Below are 27,019 nucleotides of genomic sequence, written 5' to 3' on the forward strand. Positions count from 1 at the left end.
ATCACATGCCTATGGTAGTAATTGATTCTGGAATAATTGAGCACTTAATGAACAATAAAAATCAGATGCCTTGGTGCTTTCTGAAGGTAGAGCTGGAGTATGAAAAATGATTCTGATGGGGTGCCTTTGAAGTTGGAGGTAGCTTGATAGGATCACAAAGTATTCAGAACAGTTTTGTGGAAATGGCAGTCTTGTAATATGAAGAAGTTTAAAACTGTTGCTTGTGATTGTTATGCTTATAATTTGGAGGCTGCTGTCATTTTAACATTCATCTAAGGATTCTATTATCATGTGATCACCTTTATATTTTTTAGGACAGTGGCAGCTACCAACATGAATGAAACAAGTAGCCGTTCCCACGCTGTGTTCACCATTGTCTTCACCCAGAAGAAACATGATACTGAGACCAACCTTTCCACTGAGAAGGTAGGAGAACATCAGTGTCTGGGCTTGAGTTGTGTGGAATGGAGGTTTCCGTAAGCCTCTCTTGCTACCTTTGGATTTTGTGGAAGGGAGGAAAGTGCCCTTTTACTTAATGGAGGGTATCTTATACTTTATGCTTGTCATTTATATTCCACTCTATACCAGTTCTGAGTGTGGGTTTTTAAGTGAAATTGCAAGGTAGAAAATAAGAAACAAACCAAGACACTTGAGTCTCAAAAACTACTCCATGCAAGAGGGTTAAGCAGTTCTGAAGGGAAGAAAATCCTTCCTTTGTTTCTTGATCGGAACCTCTCAATTACCTTACTAACATCTTTGGTATATGTATTTTACTTTTTTGAGCTCTGATAATATTACTGTGGAATTAAACTGTTTAAGCAAACAAGATGTGTTTAATTTTGGGGGATAAAAATAACTACACAGCATTTTTGGTGTTCTTCAAATGCCTGAGCTTGTTAATTTCTCATTTTCTATAGTGGTTGGCTGAATATAGTAGATTGGAATTAAATTGCTTGCTTTAGATCTTGGCTCTTCCATTTTTCAGCAGTGTTATGTTGGGCAAGTCACTTAAACTCTTTGTGCCTCAGTTTCTCTAACTTCATAGGATTGGTAAGGAGGAGTAAATATTAATATAGGTTAAGTGCATGTATCTAATGCCTGACACAGCATAGCCATTTAATAAATGTTAATTTTATTGGCATTACTAATAAACTTATGTTGATTTCTATTCTGCCTACTTTCCTAAGTAGCATGCAGCTGAATTTTTAAATCTGAAGTTAGTTATTATACTGGCTCTTATGAAAGATCTTGCCTGAGAACTTTGTGATGCTACTATCATTAAAAACTAAAATCACCTTTTACTTGATGACTTGTTTGTTTTTAGCTGAAGATTATTTTTTTAAAATATACTCTTCATATAAGTAATCAAATAGCTTGACACTGCTTAGCCAGAGGTTCTGTATTAATGTAATTTAGTAGTATTTGTCTGAATGGCACCAAGGAACATCCTGTGTGAAAGCATTTTTTTCTTTTCTTCCATGATGTCAGCTCTACAACAATAATGATATTAACCCCATAACCATAGCTTCCTTGACAATCCATTTTGGATACTTTACCAAAGCATTTTTTAAAAAACAACTTTATTGAGGTATTATTGAAGTATAATAAACCACATATATTTGGAGTATAAAACTGGGTCAAATATGTATATAGTAAACTCTTCCCCCCCATCTGCAGGGGATACTTTCCATGACCCTCAGTGGATGCCAGCAACTGTAGATAGTATCAAAACCCTTATATATATTGTTTTTTTCTCATATATGTATACCTGTGATAAAGTTTAATTTATAAATTAGGGACATTAAGAGATTAACAACAGCAATAATAAAAATAGGACAATTATAACAATATACTGTGATATTGATATATAAGTGTTGTCTCTCTGACTCTCAAAATATCTTTTTGTACAAGCTTAGTGCCTTTTCCCTCTTAATGAAGCAGTTATCACATACTGTGGGCATAACTTTTGCAGCCTGAAGTTCAGCAGTGAAAACTAACAGGAATTTCTTTTTCCCTCTTCACAATTTCATGAATAGAAGATTCATTGCTACCGTAGATAGTAGCAACCTCAGCATACACTTAAGAGAAGCTCTGTATTTATATGTCAAAAGCTTCTTTTTGACATACCTGGATTATCAGTATTACTGCTTTTGTGTTTTGGGACCATTATTAAAATAAAGATCACTTGAACACCAGAACTGTGATACCCCAAGAGCTAATCTGGTAACTGAGATGGCTACTAAGGTACTGATTAGTGGGACATGCTGGATAAAGGGGTGATTGCATCCTGGGCATGGATGGGGATGGAGTGAGATTTCTTCATGCTACTTAAAATGACACACAACTAAAAACCTATGGATTGTTTGTTTTGGGAATTTTCCATTTAATACTTACCAAAGATCTACTAGAGAAGGGATAGGCTACCTACTCCAGTATTCTTGGGCTTCCTTTGTGGCTCATGTGGTAAAGAATCTGCCTGCAATAAGGAGGACCTGGGTTCAATCCCTGGGTTGGGAAGATCCCCTGAAGAAGGGAAAGGCTACCCACTCCAGTGTTCTGATCTGGAGAATTCCATGGAGTATAATCCATGGGGTAGCAAAGAGTCGGACACGACTGAGCGACTTTCACATAGTTGACCATGGATAACTGAAACCATGGGAAGGGAAATGAGATATAAGGAGGGGGTTACTGTACACCTGCAAAACTGGTACCACAGTTCAGATAATGAGGATTTCTGTTACCCTAAAGAGTTGCCTCATGCTCCTTTGTAATCTCTTCCACCCTCATCCTCAGGCCATCTCTGATTGGCTTTTTGTCACTATAGATTAGTTTACACTTTGCAGAGTTTTATATAAATAGAATCATATGGTATGTATTATTTTCAGCCTGGCTTCTTTCAACTTAGCATAATGGTTTTGCGATTCATCCGTGTTGTTGTATGTATCAATAGTTCACTCGTTTCCATGAGTGATTAGTATTCCATTGTGTAGATATCTCACAGTTTGCTCATTAATTCATCTGTTGATGGGCATTAGATTGTTTCCAGTTTTTTATCATTACAAATGAAGATGCCATAAACACTTGTGTACATGAAAGTCTTTGTGTGTGTGCTTGTTTTTTGTTTTTCATGGTAAATAACTCGTAGGATAGTTGAGTCTTACGGTCAGTTTTTGTTCAGATTCTTAAGACTCTGCCAAACTGCTTTCAAAGCGATCATATCATTTTGCATTCCCATCAACAGTGTGAGAATTTCAGTTGCTAAAGCTTCATTTTTAATATGTCACTTAATGGGTTAATGAGTTTTATGTATTTTTATGACATAGCATTTTAAGATATGTTTATTCTGAAATTCTTTTAAACCAAGATAATTGCTGTGAACTCGTTTTGCATGCTGTTTAAATTGACTGCCGTATATTTGTCTTCCTGTGCCACATATGAGGCCTAATTAATCTTTTTAGTGTTCCCTATGCCTTAATCTTTTAATTTCTTGCCTCTAAATGTTTTCTGCTTCTCCCTTGCTTATTTTTTAATTGCCTCAATGTTCTTTACCAGGTCAGTAAAATCAGCTTGGTGGATCTAGCAGGAAGTGAACGAGCTGATTCAACTGGTGCCAAAGGGACTCGATTAAAGGTATTTATTTTACCAAGTAAATAGCCTAGTCAGTAAATGCTCTATGACACAGGTTAGCAAGCTATGGCCAACAGGACAAATCAGCCCACTGCCTGTTTTCATAGATAAAATTTTCTTGGGACACAGCTGCGTCTGTTCATGTATTGTCTGTGGCTGCCTTCGTGCTACAGTGATAGGTTGAGAAGTTGCAGCAGAGGCCGCGCGGCCCACAAAACCATCGACAGAAGAAATTTTCTGACTTCTGACTTATAACTTCAGTGCAAGATATGTTACATGATAATAGTTAAGGAGGACTTCATAGTCAAGGTGAAAACTGAATTGTATTTTGAGGAATGGTTAGAATTTGGTTAGACGGAAGTAAGGGACAATAATTAGAAAACGGTACACAAATCCAGATGTGAGAACAAGCATGGTCTTTTCTAGAGATTTGCTTAACAAGAGGAGAAATTGCACGTCAGTGAGTTGTGGAAAGAAGGTGCATCTGTGAGTTTTTCGAGCACAGACATCGTGATGATAATTAGGACTGTGAGTTAGGCATGTGGTCTTGGCCTGTCAACAAGTGGAAAGGAAAAAAAATTGAGGGTTAAAGAAGGTTTTTAGAACTTGTGGTTGTAAATAAAAAAATAATGTTAGCATATGGCTAGTTGTATTTTATGTTATCATGTATGATGTGGCAGTAGTAGAATTCTTTATCATAATTCTTTTATGTTTGATATTGATTTCAGGAAGGAGCAAATATTAATAAGTCTCTTACAACTCTGGGTAAAGTCATTTCAGCCTTGGCAGAGGTGGTAAGTGTTACTCTTCATTGTAAGGGAAAGTTTGTCTACTCAGCAAATGTATTTGACTAATATTTTATGATTGCTCATAAAGGGTATTCTCTTTTTTCCTTTTATATCATGTCTTTCTCTTTTTAGAGCTTTTCAGATAAGATAGTAGGTATGGCACACTTTGACTTTGTACTGAAAATAAAAGCGATTAAGGCGAATGAAAGTAAATGTAGATCTGTAAAGGCTAGAATTAAACTAGGTCTTTGCAAAGACTTAAGGTTTGACTGTTTGAGCCTTATTTTGTAGCTCTTGTAAGAGCAAGTATATTTATTGCATATTATTTTCTATGTAATCTTTTCTAAACAGGATACTGTACATTTTGGAGTATTTTGAGCAATTTGCCTTGGCAAATGCTGTTGATTTGTGGGCCAATAAACTATTTTTTAAAGTAGTTTTATTTTTTCTTATTTCTTAGAATTAAAACAAAGCCCCTTATACAAAAATAGTTGAAACAATTTTTGTATAAGGGGCTTCGTTATTTAGGTTAGAAGCTAAGGAAGTGCTGGTTATTTTATGCTCTAGTTTAGTACCTCATTTGAATCTCTAAAAAGGATTAAATGTTTTCTTGCTTGTCTCTGAGAAGTGATATTCAATTTATGACTTAAAAAATTTTTTTTAATGACTTAAAATATTTTCTGTTTGGAGGCTTATCGTGTGTTCTCATTCTCTTTTAAATGCTTTTCCCCGTAGGATAACTGCACCAGCAAGGTATGGTGGGGCTTGGTAGAAATGATCTAGCTGTATAATCAGTTGCTGATTTTAAATCCTCAGCAGGATGCTTGGAGGCATAAGTAGGAATGGAAACTTGAAGAAGCATTATATTTGTTTTCTAGCTCTGGAATTTAGAATTGCTATTTAGGGTGACTGTGAATTATGAAATAGCACACCAATACAAAGAGGTTTAAGAAAAATGTAGCTATCATTTCAAGAAGCCAGCTATGTTTTAGAATGGTGCCCATAAAAAATTTATTTTATTGCTCTTAGGAGGCATATAGGTTACTGCCATATAGGTTTTCTGCCATGAAAAGTCATGGATTATTTAAATTATTAAATTTTTTTTTATTCTTTGATTATACATAAATTGAAAGCTCTAAGATAAAATTAAATTTCTAACTGTTTTTAACCGTTAAATGTTTCCAGAAAATATTGTTTGCATTCTTATTAATCCAGATACAGTAGATTTTCCTTTTCCTTATATTTCTACACAGATATTCTAAAATTTATTAATACTCTTTTGCATAAATAATAGGGCACTTAATAGTTTGATCTGAATCACAAGAGTATCATGGGGGAGAGAGGCAGTGTCTGCTTTGAAATACATTTAAAAATATAGATTTGCATATTCTCTAGTTCTATAAAAATATTTTTAAAAGTGCAGGTTTTCTGGGTTTTTGCTTTTTGTTTTGTTCTGTTCATTGGACAGAGCTGCCTGAGACTAAAACATCTCTCTGCTATTTGATATAATGCATGTGTAGATATTCTTCCAATATCTAATCTAGGTCCTAGAACAATGAAGACTTAAAATTTAGTGATTATTCTAACTTTTCCTGTCCATTTGCTCATCTGTTTACATCTGTATCAACCAGAGGAAAAGTTTACAAAGTATTTTTTCCGTGATTGCCCTCACTGATCTATGTCACAAAATTTTGCAAATGATCTTTTATAATATGTTTTATAAAACCCAGTTTAGTACTCTGTGTCTGTGTCATAAACTGTAACAGATCAGAAATAAATGTTAATTTTTATATAACAAGCATGATTTTTGGTGAATTAAGATGTATCATTATTTTCACTGGGAAGAGAAACAGGATTATTTCCATCCATACTTAGATAGTATTTTTTAGTGAGGTTAGTGATCTAAGTAAAGCTTGTTATGTAGCGGCTAAAACACTTAGTTTTTTAAAAAAATTGTGGATGTGAGAATAGGAAGGACATTAATTTGTATGAGAGCAAGCAGAGAAGAAATGGCTAAAGTTCTGGGATATTTTTAAATGGAAAAGATTGAAGTTCTATTTATACTTCTTCGTTTAGCTACTCCTTCTTAGTTTAGCCTAATTGACAGAAATGAATATGGAACATTTTAGAATCTGACACTGCTTACTTATTTTTACAGTCATTATAATTGGCATACTTTAAATCTTGCAGCATTTTCAGTACTAAGGATAGGCAAAGTGAAGTGTTTAGATGCAGTGGGGAATGGAGATAAACTGAGGTTGCAGGCCCCAAGGATTTCATGTGGAATGAAAGTCCCACTCAGCTATGAATGACTGAGAGGATTAATTCTCCTTAAAGGTCTGTGTAACTTAGGAATACAACCTGCTGTGGGAAATGATGTCCTCATAGGTGAATGTGTCTGTGGGTGGAGCAGGATGAGGTGTTGTTCAGTCACTAAGATGACTTAGCCTGACTCTTTGCGACCCCATGGACTGCAGCATGCCAGGCTTCCTCCGCCTGTCCTTCACTATCTCTGGGAGTTTGCTCAGGTTCATGTCCATTGAGTCGGTGATGCTATTCAGCCATCTCAAGATGTAGGGGACATGTTTGATGAGATGCAATTCAAGTACCAACTTGCCTACTTCCTTTCCTTCTCAACAAGTCAGAAGTCAGCTACTTAGTACTCTTTTTCTGAATACCCAGGATTTACTAAGAAGTAGATCATGCTCAATAACCTCAGATATGCAGATGCACCACCCTTATGGCAGAAAGTGAAGAGGAACTGAAGAGCCTCTTGATGAAAGTGAAAGAGGAGAGTGAAAAAGCTGGCTTAAAACTAAACATTCAAAAAACGAAGATCATGGCATCTGGTCCCGTCACTTCATGGCAAATAAATGGGGAAACAATGGAAACAGTGACAGACTTTATTTTCTTGGGCTCAAAAATCACTGCAGATTGTGACTGCAGCCATGAAATTAAAAGATGTTTGCTCCTTGGAAGAAAAGCTATGACAAACCTAGAAAGCATATTAAAAAGCAGAGAGGTTGCTTTGCTGACAAAGGTCCATCTAGTCAAAGCTATGTTTTTCCCACTAGTCATGTATGAATGTGAGAGTTGGACTATAAAGAAAGCTGAGTGCCAAAGAATTGAAGCTTTTGAACTGTGGTGTTGGAGAAGACTCTTGAGAGTCCCTTGGGCTCCAAGGATATCAAACCAGTCAATCCTAAAGGAAATCAGTCCTGAATGTTCATTGGAGGGACTGATGCTGAAGCTCTAGTACTTTGGGCACCTGATGTGAAGAATGGACTCATTGGAAAAGACCCTGATGCTGGGAAAGATTGAAGGCAGGAGGAGAAGGGAACAACAGAGAATGAGATGGTTGGATGGCATCACTGACTCAAGGGACACGAGTTGGAGCAAGTTCCGGGAGTTGGTGATGGACAGGGAAGCCTGGTGTGCTGCAGTCCATGGGGTCACAAACAGTCAGACATGACTTAGTGACTGAACTGAACTGAGGTCATCCTTAGTTTAATATGACCTCAGATTATGCTAGGAATAGATTATTAAACTGCCTGTTACTGGGGAGATGCCTATCAGTGAAACATGGCTTTCCCCTTAGTAACTTCTTTAATTATCACCACACAGTAGTCAGCCAGCAGATATTGGAGTAGCCAAAGCATTTGCATTGTGTTTTACTTTCAGAGGGTATAATTTCCTTCATCTCAGCACTGGTTTTGCATTGGTGTCTTTTGCTTTATCCTGTGATAATGAGATGGGCCATGGAGAGAGCAGTACAAGGAAACTTTTGATAAATATAGAAAGTTTATCTTGCAGTCTCTCTAAATCTCCTTATCAGCAAATTGCATCGCTTTCTTAGACCTTTTCACTTTGACTCCTAATTCTAATGGTCTGATATATTTTTGACATAATTTCCTTTTAAAGAAACCTAATATGTTTTACAATGTAAGAGTTACGAGATATGCAGTAACTACCTTGATGATTTGGTGGTTGACTAGATAAATTTATTAATTAAATGAGTTGCTCCTACACATCCAACCTGGAATGCACAAGATTCATATTTGCCCCTCTGTAAAAGTAAACATTATTATTTGAGGTTTGCTATTAGATGATATTAAAAAAATCATTGTTAATTTTGTTAAGTGTGAGAGTGGTCTTATAGTTACTTTTTTCTTTTTTATAAAGTCTTTCTCTGTTAGAGATATATACCTGAAGTATTTTTAGGTGAAATGTGGATTTGCTTTAGAGCCCTACACAAGCTATAAATGACAGGATATTAGATAGTAGTGTTACATTGGTGTTAAATTTCCTGACTTTGGTCATTGAACTGTGGCTGTGTAAGAGAATGTCCTTATCTGCTGAAGTGTTTAGGGATAAAAGGGCATAGGGTCTGTAGTTTCCTCCAGAATGGTTCAGAAAGAAAAAAATGTAGGAAAGACTTTGAGTGAAATTGAAACGTGATTGGTGAAATATGATAATGGTCAGAGCTGCGTGATGGATATATGGTAGTTCATTAGGGTATTCTCCAAACTGCTGTGAATACTATAAATTTTTCAGAATGAAATATAATAAGAAATAATTATTTATTAAATGAGCTTTTGGTTTTGTGAAGAACTGAAGCTGTGAGTGTTAAATTTCAACAGTGATGGCACCCCACTGTAATTTAATTTACTTGGAAGTTTTAGACTGGTTTGCCTTCCATCTGAATTATTCCTCTCTAAAAATGCTAAGAAAGGCTAAGGCCATTTCTTTCTGTTTAATAGAGTAAGAAGAAGAAGAAAACTGATTTTATTCCCTACAGAGATTCTGTACTTACTTGGCTCCTTCGAGAAAATCTAGGTATGTAATCATCTTTTTAAAGATGTGCAATCATCTTTTTGAAGCTGTTTACCAATTATCTTTGTGATTCATTTTCCTGTGTGTCTGCTTTTTGAGAAGAATAATCTCTGTTACTAACTTGAGTGATCTTTCTCTTTTTTCATTTTTACTCTTGATTTAAGTTGGTTGAATTTGCTTACCTTAATTGTATTTATTTATTTATACCAGTTTTTTTGAGATATAATTGACCATACAGAACTGTATAAATTGAAGGTGTGCAGCATAATGATTTGGCTTATATACATCATGAAATGGTTATCACAATAAGTTTAGTGAACATCTATTATCCTGTATAGATTAAACAAATTAAAGAAATAGAAAAATAATTTTTCTTGTGATGAGAACTCAAGATTTACTCCCTCAACAACTGTCATATATAACATGGTCGTCTTTCAGTCGCTTAGTCATGTCTGACTCTTTGCAACTCCGTGAACTGCAGAACACCAGGCTTCCCTGTCCTTCATTATCTCCTGGAGCTTGCTCAAACTCATATCCATTGATTTGGTGATGCCATCCAGACATCTCATTCTCTGTCATCCCCTTCTTCTCCTGCCTTCAGTCTTTCCCAGCATCGGGGTCTTTTTTAATGAGTTGGCTCTTCGCATCAGGTGGCCAAAGTATTGGAGCTTCAGCTTCATATATAACATACTGCAGTGTTAATTACATTTATCGTGTTGTAGATTATATTCCTAGTATTTATCTTGTAACTGGAAGTTTGTACCTTTGGACTACATTCATCTAATTTCCCCTCTGCCCTAACCACTGCCACTGTTACCACAAGTCTGTTCTCTTTTTCTGTGTTTGTTTGTTTGTTTTTGAAGTATAGTTGACCTACAGCACTCTGTTAGTTCCTGTTACACAAAAGGCGATTTGGTATTTCTATGCATTTCAAACAAATCACCAATAAGTTTACTTAATGGTATGTTACCATACAAAGATGTTATGTAGTTATTCACTGTATGTCCCAACTGTACATAGCTATCTTTATATGTGGATTATTTTGAATTATTGATCTAAGTTCATGCATTTTAACAACCCAGCCTTTTTACTGCTCCTCCAACTCATGTTAATGTTTTAACATCGTATTTTACATCTTTTGTTTTGTGTATCCCTTAACTCTTTATTGCGGAGAAGGCAATGGCACCCCACTCTAGTACTCTTGCCTGGAAAATCCCATGGAAGGAGGAGCCTGGTGGGCTGCAGTCCATGGGGTCGCTAGGAGTCGGACACGACTGAGCGACTTCACTTTCACTTTTCACTTTCATGCATTGGAGAAGGAAATGGCAACCCACTCCAGTGTTCTTGCTTTGAGAATCCCAGGGACGGGGGAGCCTGGTGGGCTGCCGTCTCTGGGGTCACACAGAGTCGGACACGACTGAAGCGACTTAGCAGCAGCAGTAGCAGTAACTCTTTATCGAGGATAGAGATGATTTTACTACTTTTGTCTGTTAACCTTCCTACTTGCTTTATATACATGACTGATTTACTACCTTTACTGTATATTTGCCTTTACCAATGAGATTTTTCCTTTTGTAGTTCTCATGTTTTTAGTTGTGGCCTTTTCTTTTTTACTTAGAGAAGTCCCTTTAACATTTCTTGTAAAACTGGTTTGGTAGTGCTGAATTCTTTTTTTTTTTAACTACATTTGATTTTATTTATTTTTTTAAATTTTATTTTATTTTTAAACGTTACAATATTGTATTAGTTTTGCCAAATATCAAAATGGATCCGCCGCAGGTATACATGTGTTCCCCATCCTGAACCCTCCTCCCTCCTCCCTCCCCATACCATTCCTCTGGGTCGTCCCGGTGCACCAGCCCCAAGCATCCAGTATCGTGCATCGAACCTGGACTGGCAACTCGTTTCATACATGATATTATACATGTTTCAATGCCATTCTCCCAAATCTTCCCACCCTCTGGTTTGGTGGTGCTGAATTCTTTTAGCTCTTGCTTAAATGTAACAATTTTGACATCTCCATTAAATCTGAATGAAAGCCTTGCCAGCTAGAGATGATTAGTTATAGGTTTTTCCCTTTCATCATTTTAAATATGTTGTGCCACTCTCTTCTAGAGAGTTTCTTCTGGAAAGTCAGCTGATAGCCTTACAGTAACTTGTTTCTTTTCCCTTGCTGCTTTTAATATTCTCTCCTTATCTTTAATTTTTGCCATTTTAATTACAATGTATCTAGAGTGATCCTCTTTGGGTTGATCCTGTTTGTTGATCCTCTCTGTGCTTCCTGGATGTCTTTTTTCTTCCCCAGGTTAGGGAAGTTTTCATCTATTATATCTTCAAATGTGTTCTCTCCCTCTTCTCCTTGGGCAGCCTTGTGTTCATACACTTGATGTTGTACCAGGGGTCTCTTAAACCGTCCTCATTTCTTCTTATTCTTTTTTCTGTTCAGCCTTAGTTATCTTCATGATTCCATCTTCCAGCTCCCTAATCCATTCCTCTGTATCATCTAATCTACTGTTGATTCCTTCTAGTGTATTTTTCATTTCAGTTATTCTTAATTTTTTTTTTTTTTTTTTGGTTCTTCTTTGTATTTTCTAACTCTTGTTAAAAACTTCTAACTTCTTACTCTGTTCATTTATTCTTCTCCTGAGGTCTTTGAACATCTTTACAATCATTACCATGAACTCTCTATTTGGTAGATTGCCTTTTCCACTTAGTTCTTCCAGGGTTTTATCTTGTTCCTTCGTTTTGAACATATTTCTCTGTTGCCTCATTTTGCCCAATTTATTGTTTTTATTGTGTGTATCTGGTAGGTTGGTTAGGTGTCCTGACCTTGGAGAAGTGGCCTTTTGCAGGAGACGTCCTGTGTATCCCAGCAGTGCACTTCCCTCTGGTCGCCAGAGCTGTATGCTCTAGGGGTGTCCCATGTTTGGGCTGCATGGGTCCTTCTGTTGTGGCAGGCTGGCTGCTGTGGGAATTCTGGGAGGTGTGGCTGACCCCTGTTCTGGTTGGTTTCCAGGCCCTGTGTTGTGTGGAGGCTGCCATCCATTGGTGGATGGGGCTGAGTTCTGGAGCGGGTGGTTCCAAGGCTGGGGGCCTAGATGTGTTGTCAGTCTGCTGGCAGGCAGGGCCAGTTCCTGACAGGATGCTTGCAGAATCTGGTGTCCCAAAGCTGGTGTTGGCATGCCGGTGAGTAGGGCTAGATGCTAGAGTAGCTGCAGGGTCCAGGGTATCTTGGATGTGCTATCAGCCTGTTGGCAGATGGGACTGGAGCCCAGGACATCCTGGGGCTAGTGCCAGCCTGTTGGTGGGCACAGCTGGGGCCCAGGGTCTCTGACTGTAGGGCCCTAGGGGTCCTTGGGGCTGGGGCTGGGGCTAGTGCCAGTGTGCTGGTGTGGGGTAGGGCGCAGGTCCTGGGCACTCAGGTAGACAGGACTGGGTGGCTGTGGGTTCTGGGGTCTTAAGACAGCAGACCTGCTGGTGGGTAAGGCAAGTCCCAGCACTTATCAGCTAGAGGGAGAATTCCAAAGTGGAACTTTCTGTGCCAGTGTCCTTGTGGTAGAATGAGCTCCCCAAATTGGCTGCCTCCAGGGAGCACTCCTGGCTCTTGTCCTCCAGGATCAGCCCAGGGGTCTGACTTAGTCTCCTTTCAGGTTACTGCCTCTGTCCTGGGTCCTGGGGCATGTGAGATTGTGTGGGTACTCCTTAAGAGTGGAGTCTCTCTTCCCACAGCCCTCTGGCTTTCCCAAAAGTAAGCCCTGCTGGGCTTCAAATCAAACTTTCTGGGGGCTTATCTTTTTGGTGCAGGAGTCCATGTGGAGCTCAGACCCCTTGCTCTTTGTGGAGAACCTCTGCAGTTGCAATTATCCTCATTTGTGGCTCAACCACGCAGGGCTGTGGGTTTGACTATTCCATATCTCTGCCCCACCTACCTGTCTCCTTGTTATTCCTTCTTTAGTTTTAAGGACTTTTCTGCTAGTCGTTTGATTTTTCTTACCAAAAGTTGCTTTGTGAATAGTTGTTATTTTGTGTGCCTGTGGAAAGAGGTGAGCTCAGGGTCTTCCTGCTCTGCCATCTTAGCTAATAGAGTAACCAGGGTGCTACTTTAGTGAGCATCTTTAATATCTTTCCTGTGATATTATTGCCCACCTTTAAATCAGGGCTTGCTCCCATGTCTTGTTTACTTCAGGACATGAACTGTGGAGTAATTGTTTATCTGACCACACACCTGCTTCAAACTGTTGTTCCTTTTTGAAAACCCCATGCTCCTTTGAGAGAGAGGCACGTAATCAAATGTAACTCCTCTTTGCTGATGTTTTTGGATCTTTTACCTGTCATTCACTGTTCTTTTAGCCCCTTTCCCTCTTTCTTGATAAGGAGGGAGTGATTAGCTGTGTTACATGTTGCTGATGGAAGGAAGTGGCTGAGAATGGCTATTCATGTCACCAGTGACTTTCATATCATTAAGAGTGGCTTTAGTGGAGTATCTAGGGAAACTGGACACAGTACATCCAGACACCAAGATTTACATGTAATGATGCCTGGCCTGAGGACATTTCAAAAATTTACTGATTAAATCTTAGAATCTGAGGTTTTGCTGTCTTATTTGACACATTCAATGAAGTTTTTTAATAAAACAAGTATGATTTGAGATAATCATGATTCATATTTTTAGGTGGCAATTCTCGGACTGCAATGGTTGCTGCTCTGAGCCCAGCTGATATCAACTATGATGAAACTTTGAGCACTCTGAGGTACTCCTGTTTGATCTCAATAGCTAATGAAAACACAGTGTTCCCCATAAGTCATCTTGTTAGGCCATGGGTTGTCTTATGCTGTGTGGGTAGTTGCGTGAGTAAACAATGACCCATCCCTTTTATAACAGGGAACACACATACACACACACAAACCTGTTTATACTTTTCAATTTCATTGAGAAAAGTAGGAACTTTTTCATAGGAAAGATATTAAATTTGCTTTGGTGAGATTTTTGGGTAACTTTTAGATAATAGTAAAAACTTCTTAATATTTTCTATAAAAAAAAGTGTCCCCTTCTCATGTTTGTCATTATAGAAGTGGCTTACTCACATCATAACAAATAGTAAAGTTTTGAGTACATGTAATATTTTAAAAGTTATTGACAGAATGTTCACTAATAGGATAGTTTTGTATATGATTAGGTTCGATTACATTAATCTGGAACTTTCAACTCTTCTCTCATCAAAAACATTTTTGATATAGTCTAATAAATTAGTTTCGATATATATTTTGATATTAGTCTCATATTTATTTCCTTTGTGATCTTGAGGAAATCACTTAGATTCACTGGAGCCTTTTCCCACATCTTTATAAGGTACTAAAAATAATGCTTTCTACATATGTATTTTTACTAAGGCTCATAAAAATATGTAAACACTCAAGCTGTTTTTAGAAATAATGGTATGTTACTTATGAGAAGTAGAGCATTTAAGGAATGGCAAAAATGTGTCTTCTTTTTGGATCTAGATACGCAGATCGTGCAAAACAAATTAAATGTAATGCTGTTATCAATGAGGACCCCAATGCCAAACTGGTTCGTGAATTAAAGGAGGAGGTGACACGGCTGAAGGACCTTCTTCGTGCTCAGGGGCTGGGAGATATTATTGATAGTAAGTGAATTAAGGATCAGCACAAAATCTATTCCTTTCTAGGGCTCTTAAACTTAGAGTTAAGGAACTTCATGAAACTTGATGATAAAGAGTTTTTTGGGTTTTTCTTAACCTTTAAAGGAGTCCATTGAGGGTAGTTCCCTGGTGGCATAGTGGTTAGGATTTTTGGCTTTTACTGCCATGGCCCAGGTTCAATCCTTGGTCAGGGGAACTGAGATCCCACAAGCTGTACAGCACGCCCACCCCAAAAGCTCATTGAAAATGATCTCAGAATTTCTTTTATGTACCCATGTATCAGGTTTTGAACTCATGAAATTACTTTTTAAAATGTTTTATATCATTACTTATATTTGTTATTGGATTTCTATTTTAGATCAGCAGTGAAGTTTATTTGGAATGTTTATTCTCACTGTGAAATTAATCACTTCATAAGATTGTTACTTCAATTTTTTGTTTTTCTGTTTTGGGTTTCTTTGGATTAATGTAGTAGTAATACTGAATATATTTGTAAGAAACCCACCATTCCAGTCTCCTTTCAGATAAGATTTACCTTTGAGTGGTTAAATGCCCCCCAACTCACTCCTTTTAAACTTATGAAGGGGCAAAAAAACAAATCCTGTCAAGTTCAAGAATTAGACTTCCAGAGAGTCTTAGAATGTTGTCTTAAAATGACTCTCTAACCTCAGTGATCTGCCTACAAAATGTCTAATCAGAAGTTCTCCTGAGGGAGTTAACTAGAATATTCAGTATAATAGTATATGAGTTTACTTAATAAAGCATATTTTTATTTTTTGAGTTTCAGATTAATGTTATTATTTGGCATTCTAATAAGATTTTCAAGGCCTCTTCTAGTTTAGTTCTTCTTACTGATTAACACCTGAATTTAAATGAATACATACTTTTTGTAAAATGGTAGTGTGTTATTCTAAGTGTTAATTATTTTCAGCTTCCCAAATACCAAATACTGCTCTGTTCCCTCTCTATGTCAAAAACTACTGAACCTGAACTTTGACCCTTTTTATATTTTCCCTCTTGCTTACCTTCAGTTGATCCATTGATCGATGATTACTCGGGAAGTGGAGGCAAATGTGTGTATCTCATGTATTGGTGGTTTCCAGTACTCTGACTTGCTACTCTGCCTCTGCTGGATCAGCCTTAAGATGAGCTTTGCATGTCAGCGATCCTAACAGGGAAATCCCAGACAGAGCATAGTAGATTCAGAAATTATTCCTATTTCTGTCCTTTTCCATTAGCAGAACAGACTTTGCTGAATTTCAGCCTGTGGCTTGAATTAGGTCAAGAGGCTTAAAAACCTCTTATTGCTTTATTCTTTAGTTTTTCCACTTTAGTTTTGTGTGATTAAATTGAATCCAAACTCATAGATGGGGATGGTAGTGATGACAGCAGCTCACATGTATTGAGTGTTTATAGTGTGCCAGGGCCTGTTCCAGGTATCCTGAATATATTCTCTCTTTTAAACCTGTCAGTGACTCGCACAAAGTTCCTTTTTTGCCCGATTTCCCAAAGAGGACACTGCTGCCCGGAGTGGCTAGTTTGCACTAAATGAGATCCCGTGGTTTCTATGTGGTCAGACTGGGTAGTGTAACTAAGAGCCCTCATTTTTAATCATTATGGCACCTTTTGTGGCCTCATGATCCCTCACGGTCTGATTACTTATTAGAAAAATCCTTTTAAAATAGCTCTCTAACTCTGAGCCTTAGTGTATAAGTATAATTGAAAGAAGTCACTTCTAGTTGGCCAAATCTCTGGGCTAGAGTAGCTCTGTGATGTTGGATTAGCACTCACCTGTGCTTATGCCAAACATATTTCCTCCAGATATTGGACCTCAGCTTACTTGATGATTAGGTAAACTTTTTTACTCATTCATGAATTACAAATTAAATTTTTAAAAACTTGGGGGTCAAAAATGTGTGCTTGAAATGAGGACTTTTTATAAAGGGATCACACCTCCTTACTCTCTCCATATCTATCACTCTTTTAAGCTAACTCATAAATGAATAACTCATAAATAAATGAAGAATCTTGATTTGGGGGTGATTCAGTTTTAGATTTTTGTTGGTTTGTTTGTTTCTATGGGAGGTCATGTGATAGGGCTTGGCAGACACAGGAGAAGCCCAGTGCAGCCCTGGCTGCTGTCTTGAGTTTCGGCCTCTAAGGCCCTGTAATGTCCTAACCCACAGCGACTCTTGGACCGGAACTGCTCTGTCTGAGATTTCCGAAGCCAGCTGGTTCTGGTGTGGGAGAGACACCCTTTGTTCTTGCTTTTGTGCTGCAGGTGCTGCTGCTGCCAGCTTGTTGCCTCACTTTTTCTGAGCAGTTGTGGCATCTCCCAAAAAGCTATGCATGACTGAGTTTTAATTCTGTGTCCACGCAGGAGAGCAGCCCTGACGACTGAGTTTCCGTTTTGATCACTGCACTTAATGCCTTATAGGGCTTGCATGTGTCAGCTGGACCTTCCATCCTGTTCTTCCCCACCTTGCTGCTACCACCTGGTAGCTAATTTTTTGCAACAGTTCCTACCCCCACCTCCCTTTTAAAATTTGCTTGGTTTCCTATGTTCTATTTTTGCAGATGGTGGTTCTCAAACTGTCTTGAAGCAACCACTGGTTTTAAGGGGATTCAGGAACTGGCTTTGATTAAGTTCACATGGGATAGACTCAGAGAAAACTAATAATATTTTTTCTGACTTTTTGTATTGACTCATATCCTTTAAAGAAAATTTACTTAGTTTTGATATGAATTTTGAGCAGTATAGATTGTCTTACATATAAACATGAGCTAATTTAAAAATAAGAATGTATCAGTACCTATGGATTTCCTCTGGTGCCTACTGGAGAAAGATGACTAAGGAAGAAAAGTACAAATGGCAATTTAATGAATTTGTTGTTTGTGGCTCTTTTTACCAAAACTAAGTTTAAAAGCAAATCTTAGAATTCTGTTAAAGACTTAAGTAAATGAAAGTATCTCCCTAAAACTTGCATATCATACTAGGAACTCGGCTTCCCAGTGACTCATGGTTATTCCATTAGGCAAAGTGAGAGTCTTACTTAAATTAGTAGATAATCAGCCTTAATTTTTGCTTGCTCCAGTAGATGAACATGAGCTACACCGGATTTAATAATTTGCTCATTGTTCACTCATTGTTCATCCCTGTTGAGGTAATTAGCTCTGAGTTCTTAGCCAGGACTTATACAAGACTCCTGTAGTTTCTGCACTTACCTCTTCTTTTTTTAAAAGGTATATTTAAAAAATCCTTGTTAGCATACAAAGAACACTACTAAGTGCTCAGATTTTTGTTTTAATGTAACATATTCTTGGGAGTTTTTCCTGAGTCCCTTAAGATACTAGGCCAGGCTGATATATATTCATATTGACAGATAAATGATCTTTTTTTTTCCTTTGCTGTTAGAACTACTGGCATTTAACAGTTGTGTTAACCTAAGACATTACAGATTTGGAGCTGTGGATAGGATGGAAGGCAGGTAGCCTGGTTGTGTGGGGACAGGGCTTCAGCAGCGTCCTTGGAGGCTCTGTGCCCCTCTACCAGATGCAGTGTTAACCCATACTGGACTTTCTAGTTTCTAAATTTAGGAGTAGTTCTTAACCTCTCCAATGCCAGTATTAAAAACAAGACAGTCATGTTTGAGAACTGCCATCTAGAACAATTACAACTTGTCTTTGTATCATAACTTGTCTTTGTCTTGCTGCTTTAATGCTCTCTTTTCTTACACTGGTGTTCCTTCCTGTCTTTTTCCTTCTTCTGCTCCTTTCCTCTTTTCTACTTTTTCTGCCTTCCCTTGTTTCTATCTCCTAGATCTGAAAGATTTTCAGAACAATAAGCATAGGTACTTGCTAGCCTCTGAGAATCAACGTCCTGGCAATTTTTCCACAGCATCCATGGGGTCCCTTACTTCATCTCCATCTTCCTGCTCACTCAATAGTCAGGTGGGCTTAACATCTGTGACCAGTATTCAGGAGAGAATCATGTCTACACCTGGAGGAGAGGAAGCCATCGAACGTCTGAAGGTAGGTAGTACCTACTCAGACTCAATGGAAGGTATTCTGTGTCATTCTACAAGGCAGAGTAAGGATGAGAAACCATTGAGATGTTGGTTCAGGACATGAAAGAACTTTCTGACTCTCAGAGGTGTCCCGAAATTACTGCTTTGTAAGGTGATTAATTTCTCTTCACCAGAATGCTTGAGTCTGACATGGGTAGGCAGGGATGGGAGGGAGAGTTGCATGGGCAGGTCAGAGGTTTGCCAGGCAAGGTAACTGATAAGTAGGTGTGTCCATCTGTCATGTTGATAAGTAGATATGTCCATAGTTTATAAGTCATGGTGAAATTGTTCAGTTAGAAGTTTCATTGGAAACTAATTAATTAAACATTTGGTTTCTTTGGAAGATGAAATTCCGCAAAGCGCAGAATCTGCTTCTGTTAGTAAAATATGTAATCAAAAGAAGGTTTGCACATTTGAGTAGCTATACCAGCTTTATTCAGAGACAAATGAAATTATATTTTCTGGAAGTTCACAGAAAGCCCTGTGATCACTGCAGTGGAAGGGCTGCCCCTCCTGTGCAGGTGCACGCAGGTCACGGATCTTAGTGCTGGTGCTGTGTACTGGAGTCCCGTGTGTGCAGGTCACCCGCCATGCCACCCAGTGGCTTTCTTGTCTGTCTCTGTGAATATGAATGTTATTCCCCCTCTGTGACTACAACAAGAGCAGACAGTTGCCACCTGTGGTGGCATCCATCACATCATCGAGACAGCAACACAAATGCCTTTTCTTTTCCTGCTTGTCACTTCCAGGATGAGAGTTTGATGTGTCCCTTGTGGCCTTTGTATTCAAGAGTCCAGGGTGGGAAAATCAAGGAGGGCAAAGAAACTGTAAGGAGCTGGGGGGTTGCAGCCCTGTGCCCAGCGAGCAGTCCTTGTCACGTGCACTCAGCATTCTTCACCATGGCTGCTCATTCAAGGACTGTGGAGAACAGTGACATACTTTGACAGGTTAACAATAGAAAAAGTTTGCTGAGCCTTTTTGCTAAAAGGGAGTTTAGCTTGATAATTGTTGATGCTTTCATTTTGGTTTGCAGATGAGGCTGCAAAAGATGTTGAAGAATTGACTTCTGCCTCTCAATCAGCCTACCTTTTCTTTGACATTTCAGTCACTTCTAACATAAGGTGCTTCAGAAACAAAAGTAATGATCTGGCTGCTTCCTTCAGGATTTGTTAGTGGAAAGGGGGGAAATTCTCAAACACCTGACAAAAAGGGACAGGGAGTGAGAAATCTTTTCATTAAATATTGTAAAGAAAAGGATAATTTCTGCTATTGTAAAATTGACTTTGGAATTTTACTGAAGATGTTAGTGAAGGCCTATGCAAGAATTGTTTTTTGTTTCTGTATTTTATCACGATGGGCATCAGTGACAAAGTTGCTATGTAGGGTTCTCTTCAGGCCAATGGCAACATGCAGGGATTCTGTGGAAAGGAAACATGGAATCTGTCATTTATTATAAAATGTCATTTTTCTTTGGAAATTTGGAGTCTTACTATTTGAATCCTACTTTAATGTACAAATGAGATTACACTTTAAACACTACTTGATGTACAAAAAATTTTCTTCCCGACTGCTAAATGGAACCAACTGAAAATAATGTTGAATGTTAGCAGTCAAGATGTGAACTGGATGCTTTAAGTGTTAGGTCGCCCAGTATCTTCTGGATAGTTTCCAGGGAATAACACTGCCTTTATTCAAGGAACCCTCTCCCCAGCCTCCCTACTTCCCACCCAAAACTGTTTTATTACTTTTAGCAGAAATAAGTTTCTGTGTTTTAATTCTCCTTTAAGCCAATCTAAATGACATTTCCTTTTTTCACTAGCTTTAGAAAATAGTTTCTTTATGGTTTTGCATTCAGTCTTGTTTTTTAATGCAGCATGGTAGTAGTGTAAGCACCTTAGTTCTGCTCCTAGTTTGTGAATGGTGGGAATTCTGTGTCAGCAGACCTTCATTTTAATGCTGCAGGCAGATGACATCCTGTGTTCACAGGGCAAGGCAGTGGTTGTACGACAGAAATACTTGCAGATTTCTCATTTTGGAGACTGTTTCATTGTTCTGAATGTGAAGGAATGGCATTCCTAAGACATGAGACTGTAGGAGAAAAATACTGTAATGGAAAACAGTAATACAGGAGGGTCATTCATTTTCCTAACATTTTATGTCCCTTTGTTTCTCTTTACTTTTGACTTTTTAAAAAAAGGGTCAGTTGGTAGAATACTTTTACACAGGGCATTACTATTGCTTCATTCATTGAATATCCTGTTTCCATGTGGAAGAGACCCAGGTTATCCATCATAAATACCCTGGGCCCTCTGCACATCTCTGGCAAAGAGAGTAACATGTAACTGCTTTCTGTTTTTAGCTGCACCTCAAAGTGAGTTGAAATGTTGTATCCTTGATTTGGATTCCGACTTAAGAAGAAGGTTTTAAATATGTAGCAATGGCTACTAGGTGGTGCCTCTGGTGTTTATTAGTCTGGCATCAGTGTCAGCACTGTGAGTGCCATTGCTCAGGCTTTTAGACTATAAATATCCACAGATATCCATTACAGAAGCACGCAAGGGTAAATGCTGTGCTCGGCAGCCCGAGGGCCCCACACTTGGAGCTGCTCACTCATGAAGCAGGCTGCATTCAGTACAGTAAAACTTATCTGATGGCTTCAAGGAATGTTCTGTGTATAACTATTTAAATATCTTAATCTAAACTATAATTTTTTTTTCTGGGGAAATTATTCTGACTTGTTCTGTGGACGTGTCTGCCATCTTAACTGATCATGATGAAGATTTATTTGTGTTCAGCATTATGAACTGACTTAATAGCCAGTGCTGTACAGATAGCCAGACAGACATGATGTGAGATCAAAGGTGAAAGATGCCTGCGCCCAGCATGCCTGCAAGCCTGAAAAATGATCCTGATGTCACTCTGTTTTTCCAGGATTTTTTAATGTACAGTACCTGTAGGAAAGAAGACCTTTGAAGAGTGTCTCCTTGACTCCTCATTTCTAAAGCATGAATTCCAATTCAGTTTAATCTTAAATTCAGCTTCTAGAATAAGTTATAGGCAGTGCTGGATGTGCCAGGCCTGCCTGCAGAGTGAATTGGTGACTTAGACTGGAAGCTACCATCCTGTTGGCATCTCTGTTTCATTTATACTAAGTTTGTCATTTAGCCTTGAAGAAAGAATATTCCTCACTCTTTCTTAATTTATGGTGAGCTATCTCTTAGAATATCTTATTTAAAGCCTGTGGATTCTGCCTTAGTTGGAAGAAGAACACACAGGAAACACAGCCATAGACCTGGCTCTGGGAGAAATGTAGCCTGAGGATAGTCACTTAGTTTCTCTGTGTTTCTAGAATGTCTCTGGAATAAGTGGCTTTTTCCAGGGCTGAAGTTTTGCTAAATGACACTCAACATTGTTTCCTCAGAGTTAAAAAAAAATAACTTTCTAGACAACATAATAGTTGCAGCTTGAAGCTGTAATGAAAGAATGAAGGTAGTACCTTCCTCAGCTTACTCCTTAAATCTCTTTTCTACAAGGAGGTCATATTCTGACTTACCCTGCAGGTAGTGAGTAAAATTAGAGAGGTCACATAAGAGTTGGCAGCAAGATGGTAAGAGGATTCCTAGACAGTATTGCTATCTTGGGGTGAGTTTACAGTTGCCCCAAAATATCAGAAGAGTAGCTTTAACAGAGCCAGATAAACCTCAGCTCTGACATACTACTTCTCTAAAAATAACCAATCAGGAAAAATATGTATTTCAAGCATCTCATGGATCAGTTTGTATTTTATAACTGACATCAGTGTGGCTTGTGGACCACAGTATATAAAATAAGCCCTAGTGCAAGTGCTGTGGTTTGGGCATCATGTTATCCTGGGCCTTTGTTTTTGAAGTTGCCACTCAACATGAAGGTTTCTAGCCAACTGTCTTTAATAAGCCTGAGACTCTTACAGGTTATGAGGCCTGCTTGTATTGTACTTGTCCTTTGACAGTCATTTGCAGAAGCATTAATGCTCCCCTATTTGAGCTGTTGAATAACTTTGATGGTGAGTTAGAGAGGCTGTTGATCACTTGGTGCTCGGTACCCTTCCTTTCCTGCCCGTCCTCTTTTGGAATTGTATGCCTTTCTTGGCTGCTGGCCCTCTGTGGCGGCTTGTGGTTCCTCCCTTGGCTGTGGAGTGGCCTTTGCGCTGCAGATTGTTCATTCCTGTTGGAGGACTGTAGAGATGCCGTCAGGTAGCTATTCTAGTCTTTCAGTCTGTGAGTGTGTTCAGGGGATTAATGAGAGCCAGTTCAGGTGATTTTTGTCTCTGCCCTCCTGCCTTCCACTGTAGGCTGGCTGTAGCTTCTTGCACTTTGTAACAGACTCATGTCTGAGTACCCCCTACATGGCCCCCTTTCTGTCTACCTCCCTGATGCTTAGGCCTTTTCTGAGTGTTTTAAGTTTTGTCCTTTGTTCGTTGTTGCTCCTCCTCCTCCGCTATTATCATCACCCTCCTCCTCTTCATGCCCTCCTCTGCTGGCTCCTGGACTCCTTTGCTATAGCAGTTGCTTCCATGAGTCTTTACTCTGGGCTTTTACCATGCTCTCTTCCTCATTCCAGAAAACCAAGTGCCAGGTGCCTTAGGGCGTTATTGTATTAAATCTTCATAGTTTCTTTCTATGTAGGTATTAATACTTCTCTACATTAACTGTTCTACTCTTCTACAATTCTACATTAATTATATTAATAGTCATCTACATTAACTACATTACATTTGCCAGAATGGGCAATGTTCAAACTACCGTACAATTGTGCTCATTTCACATCTAGCAGGTAATGCTCAAAATCCTTCAGGCTAGGCTTCAACAGTATGTGAGCTGAGAACTTCCAGATGTTCAAGCTGGATTTAGAAAAGGCAGAGGAACCAGAGATCAAATTGCCAACATCTGTTGGATCATAGAAAAGGCAAGAGATTTCCAGAAAAACATCTACTGCTTCATTGACTATGCTAAAGCCTTTGACTGTGTGGATCACAGCAAACTGGGGAAAATTCTCAAAGAGATGGGAATACCAGACCATGTTACCTGCCTCCTGAGAAACCTGTATGCAGGTCAAGAAACAACAGTTAGAACCAGTCATGGAACAACGGACTGGTTCAAAATTGGGAAAGGAGTATGTCAAGGCTGTATATTGTCGCCATGCTTATTTAACTTCTATTCAGAGTCAGTACATCATGTGAAATGCTGGGCTGGAGGAAGCACAAGCTGGAATTAAGATTGCTGGGAGAAATATCAATAACCTCAATTATGCAGATGACACCACCCTTGTGGCAGAAGCTAAGAAGGAACTTCATCTGCTTTATGAAGGTGAAAGAGGAGGGTGAAAAAGCTGGCTTAAAACTCAACATTCAGACAACCTTAAGATCATGGCATCCAGTTCCATCACTTCATGACAAATAGATGGGAAAACAGTGGAAACAGTGAGAGAGTTTATTTTCTTGGGTTCCAAAATCACTGCAGATGATGACCGCTGCCATGAAATTAAAAGATGCATGCTTCTTGGAAGAAAAGCTATGATGAACCTAAACAGCATATTAGCAGAGACATTACTTTGCCGACCAAGGTCCTTATAGTCAAAGCTATGGTTTTTCCAGTAATCATGTATGGATGTGAGAGTTGGGCCATAAAGAAGGCTGAGTGCTGAAGAATTGATGTTTTTAAACTGTGTTGTTGGAGAAGAGTCCCTTGGACTGCAAGGAGATCAAACCAGTCAATGCTAAAGGAAATCAACCCTGAATATTTATTTGAAGGGCTGATACTGAAGTTGAAGCTCCAGCACTTTAACCACCTGATATGAAGAGCCGACTCACTGGAAAAGACCCTGATGCTGGGAAAGATTGAAGGCAGGAGGAGAAGGGGATGACAGAGGATAAGATGGTTGGAAGGCATCACCGACTCAATGGACATGAGTTTGAGCAAGCTCCGAGAGATGGTGAAGGACAGGGAAGCCTGGCATGCTGCAGTGCATGGGGTTGCAAAGAGTCAGACATAACTGAGTGATTGAGCAACAATTATTAATAGTTATGTTGGGGGATCACAGAGGCTTCATAAAATAGCCTGTTAAATGAATTTGAAATATTTTTTGAACTATGAAGACTTCTCATCCTGAATCACTACCATTATTGTTATCTTGTCATCATTATCATCATCATCTGAGTTTCTAATTTTGTATCCATGACTGTCATTTTCTCCTGCTTTTTGCATGTGCTCATCTCCCTTTTTGGTATCCCTTCTTCCTCCATTTTTTTTTTTTTTTTTGGCCTGAACAGTTCCTGCTTGTCCTTCATTCACAGTATGAGTATCACTCAGCCTTGACTCATCCACCTTCCGGCAGACCTGTGAGCACTTCAGTTCCAACATTGAGCACACTGCCTGCTGTTCTCCTACCATTCCCATCACAGTCCTGCAACTTGCTGCTCTAGCTTTGCTGTTGTTCCTGGAAAATGCTAGACATTTCCCACCTATTCCCTCACACATCCATGCTCTTCCCTTTTGTCTGCTCGTGTAGAACCTTGTCAATGAGCCCAGTTCTGACAGCCCCACTGCAGATTGCTTTCTCCCCCTACATTCTTTCTTTTCTTTGCTTTATTTTTCTACAAAGCTCTTATCACAGTCTGGGATTCTGTAAACTCGACATTGATTAAAATGGATTGATTATCTCTGTCTCTCTTCTGGAATATAAGTCTCATGAGAGGTAGGAATTTTGTTCCCTGCTACATCTTTAGTTACCTAGAACGGGGCTTGGCATGTAATGAGGTTATATATGATTACTGAATGAATGAATAATGATTACTTCTTTCTCTCTCTAGTATATAGTAAGCTCCTTGAAAACAGGAAACATGTTTTAGTCCTTATGTTTCTGGCACATAATAAACACTCAGCTGGAGATGGAAGATTGTCTCACTAGTGGCTACATGCCTTCAGATGAGATTAATATGAAGCCTTTCTATGTTGGGAATTGGGCTGTGTTCAAGGGGGTATTGTGTTGAAGGGGAGGAAAAATATCTTTCTTTTTACCCTTCTAGGTCCTTGGCTGGGGCTTCTGTAACAAAAGGCAGATTAACAAGTGAAAAGCCTACAAATTTATTTAGTATTTGTTTACATGACGTAGCTCAATGGTAAAGAATCCTTCTGCCAAATGCAGGAGATGCAGGTTTGATCCCTGGGTTGGGAACATCCCCTGGAGAAGGAAGTGGCAACCTACTCCAGTATTCTTGCCTGGGAAATCCCACGGACAGAGGACCCTGGTGAGATACTGTCCATGAGGTCACAAAAGAGTCAGACATGACTTAGTGACTAAACAGCAACAACTGTGTGACATGGAAGACTTCATAAGGAAGACCCAAAGAAGTGTTAAACGTGAGCATTTTTATGCTAGGGCTTCCCTGGTCACTCAGACAGGAAAGAATCTGCCTGCAATGAAAGAGACCTGGGTTTGTACCCTGCATCGGGAAGATCCCCCTGGAGAAGGGAATGGCAACCCAGTCCCATATTCTTGCCTGGAGAATTGCATGGACAGAGGAGCCTGGCAGGCTCTATGGTCCATGGGTTTGCAAAGGGTCGGACATGACTGAGTGACTAAACATAGACGCTTGGTGAAGTGTGAAAAGTGATGGAAAAGTGTGATAGAACAAGGGGGAGGTGAGCTAAGAGTATTGGCACTGCAGAGAGATTGCTGGTTTACTTCCAGAGCTCAGCAGTAAAACAAATAGCACAATAAAGTGAGTCCCATGAAGTTTTTGGTTTCCCAGTGCATATAGAAGTTAACTTCACACTATACTGTAGTCTGCTAAGTGTGCTGTAGCTTTATGTCTAAAAAAAACTATGTGCATACCTTAATTGAAAAATACTTTATTGCTACCAAATGTTGTCATCTGAACCTTCAGCAAATTGCAGTAGTGACATCAAAGATTACTGATCGCCTGTCACATAACAAATGTAGTAACAGTGAAAATGTTTGGAATATTGCAAGAATTATTAAAATGTGATAGACATGAAGTGAGCAA

General features: G+C 38.9%; 1 protein-coding gene across 5 annotated transcripts in view; it reads left to right on the forward strand.

Annotated features, from left to right (window-relative positions):
• KIF1B (kinesin family member 1B) overlaps positions 1-27,019 on the forward strand; it is a 152,281-nt gene that overhangs the window by 43,443 nt on the left and 81,819 nt on the right. For 2 of the 5 annotated variants that reach the window (XM_045165717.1, XM_045165720.1), the window contains exons 7-14: positions 315-426; positions 3,553-3,630; positions 4,356-4,421; positions 9,176-9,251; positions 13,921-13,999; positions 14,751-14,893; positions 15,940-15,981; positions 18,729-18,940. In XM_045165717.1, the coding sequence (XP_045021652.1) occupies positions 315-426; positions 3,553-3,630; positions 4,356-4,421; positions 9,176-9,251; positions 13,921-13,999; positions 14,751-14,893; positions 15,940-15,981; positions 18,729-18,940 (808 nt within the window). The remainder of the gene's footprint in view (positions 1-314; positions 427-3,552; positions 3,631-4,355; positions 4,422-9,175; positions 9,252-13,920; positions 14,000-14,750; positions 14,894-15,939; positions 15,982-18,728; positions 18,941-27,019) is intronic. The other 3 variants (XM_045165719.1, XM_045165721.1, XM_045165718.1) reach the window with 2 other exon arrangements.

The sequence above is a fragment of the Bubalus bubalis genome, chromosome 5, assembly GCF_019923935.1.
Source record: "Bubalus bubalis isolate 160015118507 breed Murrah chromosome 5, NDDB_SH_1, whole genome shotgun sequence".
NCBI classification, from domain to species: Eukaryota; Metazoa; Chordata; class Mammalia; order Artiodactyla; family Bovidae; genus Bubalus; species Bubalus bubalis.